This window comes from Vollenhovia emeryi, unplaced genomic scaffold (assembly GCF_000949405.1).
Source record: "Vollenhovia emeryi isolate VEMERY1.0 unplaced genomic scaffold, V.emery_V1.0 DF939205.1, whole genome shotgun sequence".
Lineage (NCBI taxonomy): Eukaryota > Metazoa > Arthropoda > Insecta > Hymenoptera > Formicidae > Vollenhovia > Vollenhovia emeryi.
The window spans coordinates 742,921-756,838 of NW_011967161.1; the positions used below are offsets into that span (position 1 = coordinate 742,921).

The following is a 13,918-nucleotide window of genomic DNA, read 5'->3' on the forward strand; positions in this document are numbered from 1 at the left end:
ACACTGGACCGTCACAGCTCGCCCTCTATTTCTTCAACGACTCCATGGATGGAACCAGGAGCCATTTAATTTAATAATAATAATTCAACGACTATCTCGTCATTTTTCATGGCGATTGCCGGAGCGCACGTGGCTCTGTGAAATCCTACTGCGTTTTGTTGCTATATTTTGCGTTTCCCGCGACATTGAAGCCCCATGCAATTTACGTAGAAAAATTGGGCGAGGTGCAAGAAAGAGAAAGGCGTATTAATAATCTCTTTAAACGCACTTCAAACAAGTCCGCGGACGACTTGCAATCATGGTTGTACCAGAAACAAGTAAGTGCATTGTTATTGCGTACTGTTACGGCGTATTGTTATATTTGCAACCAGTAGTTTGGCCAGTGTACAGCAAAAACATCGATATAAATATTGCTTAACTTTTTCATTACAACAAATATTACTTAGAATTAAATACGAAGAAATTCTATTCTCGCGGTTTGTTGAATTGAGGAAAAGGTACAGAAAATTTGCACAAAGATATCGGGCCATCGAGGTTTCATCCCAACCGAGGATGGTACTTTTTTTATCTTCTTTTGCTTAGTCTGTTATGCTGGGACCGTAACCTTGCGTTACATTTTATCCCTTTTCAGAGCTTGCAAATCAAAGTAAGGAGGAACGCATGGTGAAAACGATAGGAGAGATTATACAGGAGTTACTGAAGGCGCACAATGAAAATCGGGACGTTAACCTGAATAAACTGAAGACCCGCATTGCTTCAAAATATGGCTTGGACTCCTCTCCAAGATTGGTGGACATTATCGCAGCGGTGCCGCGTGACGCTAAGGACGCACTTGGTCCGAAATTGAAGGCCAAGCCTATCAGGACTGCTAGTGGGGTCAGTTGAAAACTTGCGTCATGGTACATCGACGATCTTCGCGGTTAAGAAAATCAAATTGAGAGAGAAGGGAAGAACACGTGTGTCCGATTCTTCTAATCAGAGTCTGGCCAACAGGCCAGTTTCGGCAAAATGATGCGAGGGAGAGAGAAATACATTCCCTCTACACACATCATACGCGCCATGTAGAGTGAGAGGGAATATATTTATTTCCGTTTGGCGTTTTCTCGTATGTTGTTTATATTTCTTTCTTTCCCTCTCGCGTCATTTCGCCAAAACTGCCCGTTGGCCGAACTAGAGGGACTCTAAAAACATTAATGTAATCCGCAGATCGCTGTTGTAGCAGTAATGTGTAAACCGCACAGATGCCCGCACATTAATATGACGGGAAACATCTGCGTTTACTGCCCCGGGGGCCCGGATTCGGATTTTGAATATTCGACGCAATCGTATACGGGATACGAACCTACGTCGATGAGAGCCATTCGCGCAAGATACAATCCATTGTTACAAACCAGACATCGTATGGAACAGGTAGAGCAAACGTTGCCGCGGTAGTCTCTCGGGTAACTTCCGCGACCGACTTTCGATGTCTGTAAAAGTATAATCGTGTACGTTACGCTTTTAGTTGAAGCAACTGGGCCACAATGTCGACAAAGTCGAATTTATTGTTATGGGCGGTACCTTCATGTCCTTGCCGGATGATTATAGAGATTATTTTATACGGAACCTACACGACGCGCTGTCTGGTCATACAAGCAGCAATGTTGACGAAGCAGTGAAGTACTCGGAACGCAGCACTACAAAATGTATTGGCATCACTATCGAGACTCGACCTGATTATTGTCTCAAGAAGCACCTCTCGGATATGTTGCGTTACGGGTACGTCTGTTTTGTCACCTCATAGAGGAAGCTTCGCTTCAATGTAATGAGATTGGGCAATCATTTGCAATAAAATTCGATAGATGCACACGTTTAGAAATCGGTGTACAATCGATATACGAGGATATAGCGCGTGACACTAATAGAGGGCACACAGTACGTGCCGTGTGTGAGAGTTTTCAACTAGCGAAAGACGCTGGATTTAAGGTGATAGCTCACATGATGCCGAATTTACCAAATGTCGACTTGGAACGAGATATTATCCAGTTTGAGGTAATGTCGCTGCACGTAACAAAAGTTCCCGGACTCTCCGAGCTTTTTTTTTAGTATCTTATTGTGGAATGGAAGGTACCTTGTAAAGGTTTCTTCAACATCTTCCACAAATGCCGACGTCACTGGCCTTCCATGTCTTTTTCTATCACAATAAATTATTAAAAAAAACCTTAGAGTCCAAGAACTTTCGTTAAATACTACGAGTTAGCGATGTTAACTTGCACAATGATTTTCTATTAATACCTTTCGTATAAATTTTTAGGAATTCTTCAAGAATCCTGCATTTCGGGCGGATGGATTAAAAATTTATCCAACGTTGGTTATACGTGGCACTGGCTTATACGAATTATGGCAAACTAAGAGATATCAAAGTTATGCACCCAGTGTGTTGGTCGATCTTATAGCTCGTATTCTAGCTTTGATACCGCCGTGGACCCGTATTTATCGCGTACAGCGTGATATACCTATGCCTTTAGTGACGTAAATATCAGATTATACAATAGCAGCCATGCACCACCCCGATATTTTTAAATAAAGCGAATAATACACTTACGATAGATAACAATACGTATATCATTTTGTTTTCATGTAAAAATATAGTTCTGGTGTAAAACATGGGAATTTGCGTGAGTTGGCTCTAGAAAGAATGAAGGATATGGGCACAGACTGCCGTGATGTTAGGACACGCGAAGTGGGAATTCAAGAAATACACCAGAAAGTGCATCCCTATGAAGTAGAGCTTATACGACGTGATTACGTAGCCAACGAGGGATGGGAGACATTTCTGTCGTATGAAGATCCCTTGCAGGACATTCTAATTGGCTTGCTGAGATTAAGGAAATGTTCTGCCAGTACGTTCAGGTATGATTTTTTAATTTTAGTCACTATTTACATTATAGCAACTATTGTATCATTTAGATATTATTCATTAAGTTATCTTTAAATATTTATATTCGTACTTCGAAATAATTTATATTTCAAAATATGTAACGTTTAGAAATTAAAAAGTTAATTCTTGAGTAATGTAAGTATAGAGTACATGAGTTCTCGAAACAGATCACCATTCATAAATTTTAGTTTTTCAATCAGCCTCTTATGAAAAGTAGGGTAGAATGTTGGAACATGAATCCGGGACTTACAAACCCGAGACCATGGTCAACCGTGCGCAGCCATGCACCACCCCGATATTTTTAAATCAAGAATGTATATCAGTGCTCTTCTTGTAGGCCGGAATTAAAGGAAAAAACTTCTATAATAAGGGAGCTTCATGTTTATGGCAGCGTAGTGCCTATTAGCGCTCGAGATCCTACAAAATTTCAACACCAAGGCTTCGGATTTCTGCTAATGGAGGAAGCTGAACGAATCGCAAAAGAGGAACATAATTCTGATAAAATTTCCGTAATTTCAGGTATAATGTCACGTTTTTATCTTTCGTATCCGCGTTTGCATTAATTAGTGAATTAAACTGAACTGAACGATTTAGGAACTCACACTAACATATTATTTTTTTTTGCAGGCGTTGGTACACGTAACTATTACAGAAAATTGGGTTATGAACTTGATGGACCATACATGTCTAAAATGCTTATATAAATAAGAAAGTGAATTTTTCGAGAGAAAGAAAAAGATAAATTATACATATAACTAAGTATGATATGTATGTATATAAATAGAACTCATACAGGCACATAATTATGCTTTTCTGTAATAAAGAAGCATAGTTTTATTTATTCTAATAACATAATAAAATTTCATGGATCAAATTAAAAGAATTAAGAGAAGAAACGGCAACGAGAGCCCGTTACCGGATGTAAGGTATGAAAATCCTTATACATATATATTTCAACAATATTTTACCGTAGCAAACAACTAAATTTAATTTACATTACAATTAATTATTTTTAAAAGTTTAATTGCAATCGCGCAGTCACTGCGACACTTGGGACAGCCGACGACAATTTGTTACGTTTTTCTTATTTTAACATCCGTTAGAAAGGAAGCTTCTTTCCGAGTCGGCATTCAAATTTTGAAGCAATCTAATTGAACTCAGGAGAAATTTTGAATTTTATTAATTGAATATTGGCTTTAAATTTGTAGTACGTGCTCGCACATTGTTAAAAACTAATTTTAATATTGCGTTGAAGTAGCAAATGTCAACGACAGTGAGTTGGCGTTATAGAGATAAAACTTGAAAACTGATTGTGAGATATTTTTACGAGATACTCAATATTTTTTAATATTGAAATTGTAACATTTCGAATATTTGATAACGACGTAACATGGGGATAAAATTTAAATTAATGTATTTTTAATACTTGTATACTTAATATCTTTAAGTTTTCGATTAAATCAGTAACATTTCGAACATTCGAAGTATTAAAAACGATCTCGTAATCCAAAATGTATAATAGTATAAGAAACAGGTATTTAAAATGTATGCATAAAATTATTGTATAACGCATTTTATTTGCATGTTTACAACTACATTAACACTTGTTTTTGTAGCCACTGGTGATCATCTATGCGGAGCGCTGGTAAATAATGCCGTCATTTTCTTACTTGATACATTATTCCTCTTGTTATTAATAATTTTATCTGTTCAAATAGCGCGCGATAAGCATGAAGATTCTTCTATCGCGAGATGGCGTAACGTAAAAAAAAATCTGATTATTTTATTTTTAATCTATTTACACGCGTTGCGTTTTGCATTACACGTGTATTTTTAGATAATTATGCTATTTACAATGCTTGCAATGCTTGCTAATCGTAAATATTTCCATCTTATCTTTTGATACTTGAGAAATACGAAACGTAAAGGAGTAATTCTTTTACGTGATTCTCATTATTTAATAATGACTCACTCATCAATAATGTCCAATTGATATTATTCTTTCACTGTAACTAGCGGCAATAACTAATGATTAATTATATCGACGATTACGTAATTGCCGGCGATAAAATCGTTATTCAATAATAGTATTTGCGTAAGGAAAAAAGAGACTATCTCCTCTCACTCTTCTCTCGAAAGAGCGAACCGAGTGTGAATTAAGTGCCCGGCAACAATCCCGTGAGACAAAAACTCGGCGTTGCCTCTCGAACTTCTTTTTCATTTATTATATCGAGCGGTGTCATTCAAGGCTTTTTGCCGAGCGTCACGTGTGATCATTTAACGCTTTTTAGGCCGATTCTAAATTTCCAACGGCGCTTTAAAGGTCAGGACAGTCCTTTTTACTTCCAAGCCCGTTCTCCAGTCGCACGAGAACAGCTGTGCGAGACGACTGCGCGGATCGAACCGCACGAAATTAATTTCCCCTCGGCGATTTCGATTTCAAATTATCACCGGCGTGTCGGCGACCCGGAAGGGGGATGCGCGGTGCGCGTCAAGTGCGCGGTCTTCACTTCCTGTAATCTGCGGCGAGAGATCAAGGGTGGCTCGCAAATCCCGGGTATATCGCGTCGCCCCTCGTGCCGGGTATCGGACCGCGCGGCGCGGTCCCGTCGCTGGGTGCGAAACCGCGGAGGGTCGAGTCCTCTACCTGTTGTGCACCGAGATTTCTCCCGCGGAAGGACGTTCCCCACCCCTCCCCCTTTCCTCCTCCCCCCCCCGCTGCCCTCTTCAACCACTGTCCTCCGGTGACGGGCCGACAGGGGGCCGTCGGGGTAAACAAAAGCGAGTCGGTCGCGGCAGCGGTCGCCAAAGCGGGTCTCGTCGGCCGCGGGACAGAACGGTGTCGCGCGCAGGTGGTGGTACGCGTCGCACGTCTCTCTACGAGCGCGAGTGCCTCCGTTTCTCGCGGCGTGAACGCGCCGCGAGTTTCCGTGTCCTTCGACCGATCGAGAGAGAGCGAGAGAGAGAGAGACAGAGTGGTTCGCGCGGACGAGATGCGACGGGCGACGCGGAGCGTGGCGGGACCGTCGACGGCAGGCCGAGAGTAAGGACGAGGACTTGCGAGCAGGTGGCCCGAGGAGCGGACGTCTCCCGCAGGAGGCTCCGTTCTAGCCGCTTCGCCGCGGCGGGGGATCGCGAGCGAGGTAAAGGACGCGCCTCCTCTCGACGCGGATTCCGTCCGACCGCGGGCGCGAGTTCGGGAGGCCGCGAGGGGTCGGCGGATCCGGCAAGCGACTCGCGAATTGCCCCCCCCCTTCCCGAAATTAGGTTATGTTTTTGCGCGAGCGGGTACCCGTGTCTCTCCCCCCCCCCCCCCGCTCGAGGTGGAATTGTGCGCCGCTGCTCGATAATTGCGGGTCTTTATCCGCGTAGCGTAGAAAAAAAACAGGAAGAGTTTTTCCACAATTCTCGGAGATCGCTATCAAATGTGATTGCGTCGCGATTGACGAGGCTCGATCCCCGGGGCTCGACCGCGGCCGCGTCCGCTGGCGTGTCGCGACGTGTCGCGGCAGGATTTCGGAGGGGCGCGTGGGAGAGTCCCACGCGAGCGAGTCTCTCACGGACGTAACGGAAATGCGTAAAGGTCGACGGAGGGACTCGCGCGTTCGGGCGCTCGCGGTGCGAAAGTGCGCTCGGAGCGTGTAAGGAAAGAAAAAGAAAAAAGAAGCGGAAACTACATTGCAGCTTAAGCTCTCTCTCGCGCCTCGTGTCGGGCCGCGCACGGTGAGCGTCGCCCGAGTGTCCCCCGTGTGTCGTTTTACGCGGGTGGGAAATAGGAACGCATTTATCACGCAAATCGAATCCGAGCTATCGATTGAGCGCATGTGGAAGTCCCGTCGGATCAGCTGTTGTTGAGATCTGAAGATCTGAGGGCCCGTCGACTCGCGCCGTGTCCGTGTTATCGGGTTGTCCAGGGTGGTCAGGGGAATCTGGAAAATCGGGTAATTGCCAGGGAATTTTAGAGATGCGGAAACGTCGGGGAGAAGTCGGGAAATTTTACGATTTATCTGGATTTTTTTACGTCGTTTCGCATTTTTTCTGAATAATTTAAAGCTTTTGGAAAATAGACTTTTCTCCGGCTCTCAGTGCACTGATTTTCTGTTTTGCTAAACATCCCATTTATTCGTAAGCGTGGTCGGCAATTTATATTTTCATCGTCGCGTTATTTTGTTTCAAGGTGTTCAACTGTGACAAAACTATAAAAAAAGATGAATTACTAAACAGTACTACAACAGTATTACAACAGTACATACATGATTACGTATCACAAATGGTTCGAATGGTTTGTAATGATATGTTCGCTCCTGTTACACAATGTATTAACGTAGATGGTACAATTGCTTTAATTGATATTTTTGCCTTTTTAAATTCCGGACTTTTATTTTCCGAGAAAAATATTTCAGGGGGACTTGATTTACCATCCAGATGTACGCAGATTATGCATCTTGAAAGAAGTTGTGCTAAACGGTCAGGGAAAAATTAATTCCGGCTCCTGGAAAACTCTGAAAAAGTCAGGGAATTGTTTTCATCGAGTTCGCTGGACGCCCCGCTTATTTAATATTCGGTGAGCAACAAGGATATCAATTAATGTAAATGTAAATATTAAATAAGGATGAAATGATACACGGAGACACTCGGGTGGTGTTTCCGAGCGCAGCCTTGTATGCCATACGTGCGTGATGCGTAACGATAGCTTCAGCGATAGAGCTTATCTTTGCGGCGAATAGAAAGTATTATAATACGCAAATCCCTGGCCGAGAGCTCGGTTTCGTTTATACTCGGCCTTGAGTGTTTGCCGCCTAACGGGCGATTTTTGCCGACTGGTAGATAAATGCAAGACTGTCTTGAATATAAGATCTGAAACCGTGAATACCGGTCTAAGTTAAGAAATTTCGATATTTGTCCGGAGACGTGCGTGTTGAGATTAACAGGCCATTAGAAGCGATTGGAACGCTGGCTTAGGTACTGAATTTAAGAACGAGGACAACACACGTCCAAGGAACTCGAAGTGATTTGCGAGAGCGTAGAGATGAATTTCGTAACGCGCTAATTAAACGTTTGGAAATTAAGGAGGATTAATTTGGGGGATTTAGTGCTCTTGGAGCGAAATCTCATTGTTTGATTGTGTAATTGTTGCAAAAAAAAAGATTGTGATTGAATTTGGGCGTTGGAAACCTGCTATCTCATAATAGAGGACTTTCCTCTACCAAACAGTCGCCCAAAAATCGCCTAATGTGTGACAAACCTCTAAAATAATCCTTAATTTCCACATGTTTAATTATCGCGTTATGATGTTCGTCTCTATAGAGCATATTGTTGGAATGTAAGATTATTAAATACTTCTAAGAAGATTATAGATTGTTGCGTATATACAAAACAATGAACGCGTTAATTTGAGTATATAAGAGTTGATCTGACACTTATTTTTTTCTGTGTGGTCAGATCTTGTATTCAAGACCGTCTTGCATTCATCTATAAAGATGCTGTATGGAACGTTTCATTGCGAGGGGGAAACCGCTGAGGGCATTGTAGTGTACAGACTTGCGGCATTACTGGGCATTTTTGGGGCATTGTAAAGATACAATAAGATAAGTTAAAACGTCAGACGTTTCGACCGCACAAAGTGATCCCTCTCGGTGGCACAATTTATTTTAATATAAAAAACGAGTGTCGAAATTCCAAAACTTCTTAACTCCGTATCGACGGCTAGTCGAATTACGTCATTTTGCCGTCTTATTTCTCAGTACACTCATCCCGTTCTCGTTCTCACGCTTAAAACCAGCATTTTAATTCCTTCTGGCGCACGTGTTTCCTACGTGCGACTCCGATCGTCGTCGATGTGTGCATAAAGTAGCCAATCGCCGCCTGCCAGGCAGCCAATCGTGCTCCACGCGTATATATCGGTTCACCGCGACTATTATTAAGTTTGTCCTTAACAATCGTCAGGACCATCGCTCGCGGACAGCCGGAGTCGATCAGCGTCTCTCGGTGGCTCTCGGTGCAGCGCGGCTGAACGAGACATTTAAATCGAAATCTCGCTTCGTCTCGATTCGCCTCGCCTCGCCTCGCGTAATCGCGGCGGTGAAAGTCAACCGGGAGCGGTTCTAAAGCTAACAGCGATTTTCGAATGGGCGGAAGGAGAGGGAGCGAAAAAGCGCACCTTCGGTAAGTGGCAGTCTCTCGCGGTCGCCGCGCACCCGAAAAGAAAAAGGTGAACCACCGGTAAAACTAGCGACCCTCTAATCAGAGTCTAGCCAACAGAGTTGTCCGCCATGTTTAGTCAAATCCAACGAGAGAGAGAGAGAGAAGTACGAATGTCTCGCTCTCTCTTTAAGCTGCCATCAGATCGAGACGTATCCTAAAACACCTTAAAAAATAACCTTTTTTAATAAAAAAGGTTTAAAAAGGACGCCAAGTATAAGCGTCATCCAATCAAGAATTATATAATTTACTTATTTGGATATTTTTATTTAAAAAAATTGTTTTATCTCCCCCCCTCCAAAGTATCTTCTCTGCAAAAGTAATGATCATCAAATGGCGCCAACTAAACTGAATATTTATACAAACTAAGTACTTTATTATTTTTTATATTAGAATGTTATATCCAAACAATATCAAGCATAAAATTTTATCGGGAGAAATAAAGGAAATAATATCAGTAATAATAATATTAATGAGACAAATTTTTAATACTTATTCAATAAAGCAAACAAATTTAATACAATTAAATATTTTATTAAAAGATCGCCTTTTCTAATTTAATTGTGAGACACATATTGATCCCGATTCATGACATTATTGTTTATCGAGACGGAACCTAAAATATAACCGCACATCGCACGAAGTTTGATAATAGTGCGAGTTTGCTGTTTATTGCAAAGATGGATGGATGTGCAGCACCATTTTTGCAATAACACCTCGACAAAGGGATACGCATCGAAATAATCAAAATCAATCGCGACAACCTGTCGTTTGTAAAACTAGAGGAGTGGATTACAATTGTCAATTCAAAATTCAGTGGGAAAATCATAAACATGGCGAACCAATCGGAAGCTGGATACCGCGTGTCCAGGCTCCGATTAGAGGGTCGCTGGGTAAAACGTGCGCTGCGCGTCTGGGGCCGCGAAACGTTTTGAAGTTCGCGCTTTGCTATTTCTACGCGCGGGCGAATCACCTGAAATCACATGTCGGGCACGCGCCACGAGATTTAGCGGTATTTATTATTTACAGTGGCAACTTGTTATTGTTATTTCACGGCGAAATAATCGGTCCCATTTTAAAATGCGGGCACCTGGAGTCTATTGATTCCGTATTGTGTCTCTAAGCCGTTCTCAAAGTCTCGGAGCTTAATCGCGAGCCGGTTATTATATCATGTTACCGTGTTATTTGATACAATTACGCGATTTGCATTCGCGAGCTTTATTCTTTCATTCGTTGCCGAGCCGAGCCATTGTTGATACGCAGCTATTTACAACTTTATTAGTCACGCTGTTTAACCGCAATAAACATTTAGCTCGGCGTTATGTAACATACGTAGTTGTTATTACGTTTATTTTACCTTTTGGCGCTGTTGCGCCAAACTTGCTTGTCGCTGATCAGCTGAAACGCGAAGATAAACGTATGCTAAATCAGTACAAAGTTTTTTAGTGTAAACAACGCTAGTTTACGTACGCTTATATCTGAACGGCATCCTATAAACGATTCAAATAAGCAAATAATAAAAAAAAACCGCCGCTAATTGTACCTGTTGTCGATTTTTGTTTTTTTTTTTTAAATTAAGATCACCGATAAAATGTTTGCACACTCTAGGCGTATAATTTACCCATCGCTCAAGACTCGCGGATTGTATCTCGCGCCTAAAAATAAATTGACAATCCTCGATGTATTTTAAAAATAACACTAAAGATTCTATTGTTAAAGAATAATATAAAAATTCTACGAAATCTACGAATTTAACGTTATACGCTACTGATTGCAAGGGAGAGAATACGTTAATGTTGTGTAAAACAGAAGTGCTGTGTAAATATAATTAATTGCAGTATGTCAACGGAGGTAGACGACTCTGTATATTTGTTTTATTTCCGGTAAGAGTGCAACTTATGTTTATCTCTCTCCAAATGCTTTGATAAAAGACTTTGGATAGATATCAGTCTAATGCACCTATTATTATTACCACAAAGAAACGATAAATATCGCATAAACAGCCGTCGATGCCTCATTATGAGTAAGCCTCGATAAGATAATGCGAGGGTATCTCGATTATAATAGCACGTGTTTTTTTTTCTTGCACGCAAAATTAGATCCGCTGCATCGGCACGAAAGTAAATAGTATAAGCTTATTATTAGCTTAAAACGTCGTCTGCCCCGGCGAGTTTTGTGCCTTGTCGTAATAGAATGTCGTCGTGGAAGTTTCATTGTGAATTACCATACGCATATAATGATGACGTACCATGTGACTGAATAAGACTGTGTTGATTTTTACAAGTACTAGTCGAACAACGCACTTTTTACCTCACACAGTTATTTGGACATTCACGTCACTACACTGAAAAAAATTTCTGGTTGAATATGGACGAATCAGATAATTCCTTTAGGATTTACCAGAATTTCTGTAGGATTACAGGAATTCTGGTAAATCCTAAAGGAATTATCTGATTCGTCCATATTCAACCAGTTTTTTTCAGTGTAGAGATTTTAGTTATTGGATGACACAATTGTTTTTCTTACAAGCATTTCGTTTTAATTTTGATCAGCAGTGACTACCGGGACTTTAGTAAAGAGTCGAACGCCGGTGATGGATATTTTAATATGACAATAATGTGTTAACGTAATTTTTAACATCATTTCCGCGATCGGCGAATTCAATCCCAGAATAAATAACGCTTTGCATGATAATTCACGTGCAACGTCATACGCGAAGATTTATTGCACTTTATGTGTTTACTCGGTAGACATATTTTTTTATCGGAGAGAATATTGAGAGACGACTTAAGGGCCGGTTGTGCCAAGCTCTTGATAAATTAACTAATAGCTCAATCACACGTACGTCTTCGTGTTTTCTTCAAACTAGACGAAGATAGTGTAACTTCACTATTTGTTGGGGTTACCGAGTGGTTGGGAAAACCGGTCCTAAGGACACGTCGCTTAACTTTTGGGTGAGAGATATAACGGGTGCGGGTTAGATCAGGCTTCGAAACTTGGGACTTTCGAGCGACTGCTCTGCCTACTGAACTCTGTAGGGGTCTCGCTTGCCCACTTTGTTTTATGGATTATCTTCCTCTTTGCTGGATCAATTTAAATCAGTGCGAAAATAGCATTCTTGGATCAATAACATAGCGTCGTCGCAACGTTTAGCTACACAATACGCAATGACTGTAACGTCAATCTGATTCTGGTCAATGTTACGCACGTGTCCTTTCTGTCGTCGTTATCGTCGGTATTTGCCACATTGGTTTTTGCAGGCGTACGTGACCGAGCGGGATTGCACTGCTGGGATTTTCCAGCACTGCCGTTCAATTTATGTCCGCTTTTTCTATTAAGCTGTTAATGTTAATCCACTCGCGATCCAACCTTTTTTCTTTACGTGACCGGCCGTGTTTCTCGCTGAACGCACGATGATATGGAGAAACACAAGTTTCTTAAGCTGAAATGTGCTTTAAATTACGCGGCATGCGTCAATCTTCGACATGCATTATTAAGTAAAACCCGATTAGTGATTACGACACCATTAATCGAGCTGATCTCGATAAGAAGGTGCTTGATACTGCAGCCTTGAAACATTTTTGTTTCAAATCTTTTCAGCGAGAGCCAATCAGGATTTAGCTTCAAGTCATCTGATCTAAAACTCTGCATCCTTATTGGTTCTGGTGGGCAATCCAGTAGGAAAAATAGTATCGTGTACCGTTGGCTTTAGGCATAAATCTCTTTGGTTTAGGATACAACGGTGACGTCAGAAATGTTTACTAAGAAAAATTGCGATTTTTTTACGTTATTTGGACGCTATTTTGGGTGTTGAGGATCATTTCGCGTTTTAAAAACGTGTCAAAACGAAGTTGGGGACTCCAGAATGTAAAGAAATGACATTAAAAACGTTCCTGGGGCATATATTTTGCGATATTTTGCGTACAAAGATAACATCAAAATGTCACACCTCTACCTGTTAATTTAACAGACTCTGCTATCTCATATTAGGTGCCTGCCTCATAATAGGAGACTTTCCTCCGTGTTCGCAATCTCGAAACGTTTCGCGTTTACTTTGGCACGTTCGTCCGTTGCACTTTTCAACGACAGCTCGCATAAACGATTAAAAACAACGCTCTGTGCACGTCCTTCGCGAGCGCGACAGTAACGTACCACGCAGGAACACGGCTTACGCAATTGCAAGAAAAAGAAACGAAAGGACCTTTCATGGTTCACTGGCACGCGCATTGGTATTCTCACTTCATTCCAAACAGAAGTCGCGCCATTCTGTGTGGAATCGCGGTCGCTCGGTGGAACAAACCGATTATGCATCGCCGGCATCAAACGTACGTTATCGTCCCGTCGTTTCGTCTACGTTTACGAAAGACATCGCCGTACGCTCGCGATAATGCGAACATGTAAATTGCGACGAGTTGTCGCACAAATGGGAGAACGTATGATAACATACAGAGGTCTGTCGCGTTAAGACAGGCACGTATCTACGACCGCAAATGCGAAATTAGTATCGCACCGCAATAAGACCAAAACGATCCTCGGCGCCTTAATTTTTCAAATTCGTTAATCTCAAGTTGTAGCGTAAAGCTTTAACATGGCTTATCGGTAAAAGATGCTCATTCATGACATGTAAAATAGACCTTTAAATGAGCTCATTTCACAAACACTTGATGACAGCGTGCACTTTTCAAAAATTAGATATGTTCGTTCGAAGATCTGTAAAAATTGAACTGTTTGACGGGGGACGAATTGGAACTTTACATGTGTTTATACACAGAAAAAAAATTAGTGTCAGATCAAGTC

The 13,918-nt window shown here is 41.7% G+C and overlaps 2 protein-coding genes across 6 annotated transcripts in view; both read left to right on the top strand.

Moving 5' to 3' along the window:
* The first annotated feature begins 72 nt into the window (after nucleotides 1-72).
* Nucleotides 73-4,481, top strand: LOC105561620 (probable elongator complex protein 3). 3 transcript variants are annotated; one of them, XM_012011754.1, is made up of 9 exons: nucleotides 73-317; nucleotides 632-876; nucleotides 1,207-1,410; nucleotides 1,505-1,758; nucleotides 1,842-2,031; nucleotides 2,294-2,511; nucleotides 2,632-2,892; nucleotides 3,258-3,439; nucleotides 3,548-4,481. In XM_012011754.1, exons 1-9 carry the CDS (start codon nucleotides 299-301, stop codon nucleotides 3,622-3,624), a joined length of 1,650 nt encoding a protein of 549 aa, XP_011867144.1. In that variant the 5' UTR covers nucleotides 73-298; the 3' UTR covers nucleotides 3,625-4,481. The 3 variants fall into 3 exon arrangements, with proteins under 3 accessions (XP_011867144.1, XP_011867145.1, XP_011867146.1); XM_012011755.1 differs by lacking the exon at nucleotides 73-317 and adding an exon at nucleotides 359-555; XM_012011756.1 differs by lacking the exons at nucleotides 73-317; nucleotides 632-876 and adding an exon at nucleotides 889-956.
* Nucleotides 4,482-5,934: 1,453 nt separating this feature from the next.
* Nucleotides 5,935-13,918, top strand: part of LOC105561621 (TBC1 domain family member 4) — a 27,081-nt gene continuing 19,097 nt past the window's right edge. Inside the window, exon 1 of one of the 3 annotated variants that reach the window (XM_012011762.1) lies at nucleotides 5,935-5,963. The gene's annotated coding sequence lies outside the window, so the exon portion shown is untranslated. The other 2 variants (XM_012011763.1, XM_012011760.1) reach the window with 2 other exon arrangements.

Excerpts from the sequence above, each read along its gene's own strand:
- LOC105561620 (XM_012011754.1), top strand. Across the intron at positions 1,759-1,841 it reads TCGGATATGTTGCGTTACGG|ATGCACACGTTTAGAAATCG; the intron begins GTACGTCTGTTT and ends AAAATTCGATAG. Across the intron at positions 2,512-2,631 it reads ATACCTATGCCTTTAGTGAC|TTCTGGTGTAAAACATGGGA; the intron begins GTAAATATCAGA and ends GTAAAAATATAG.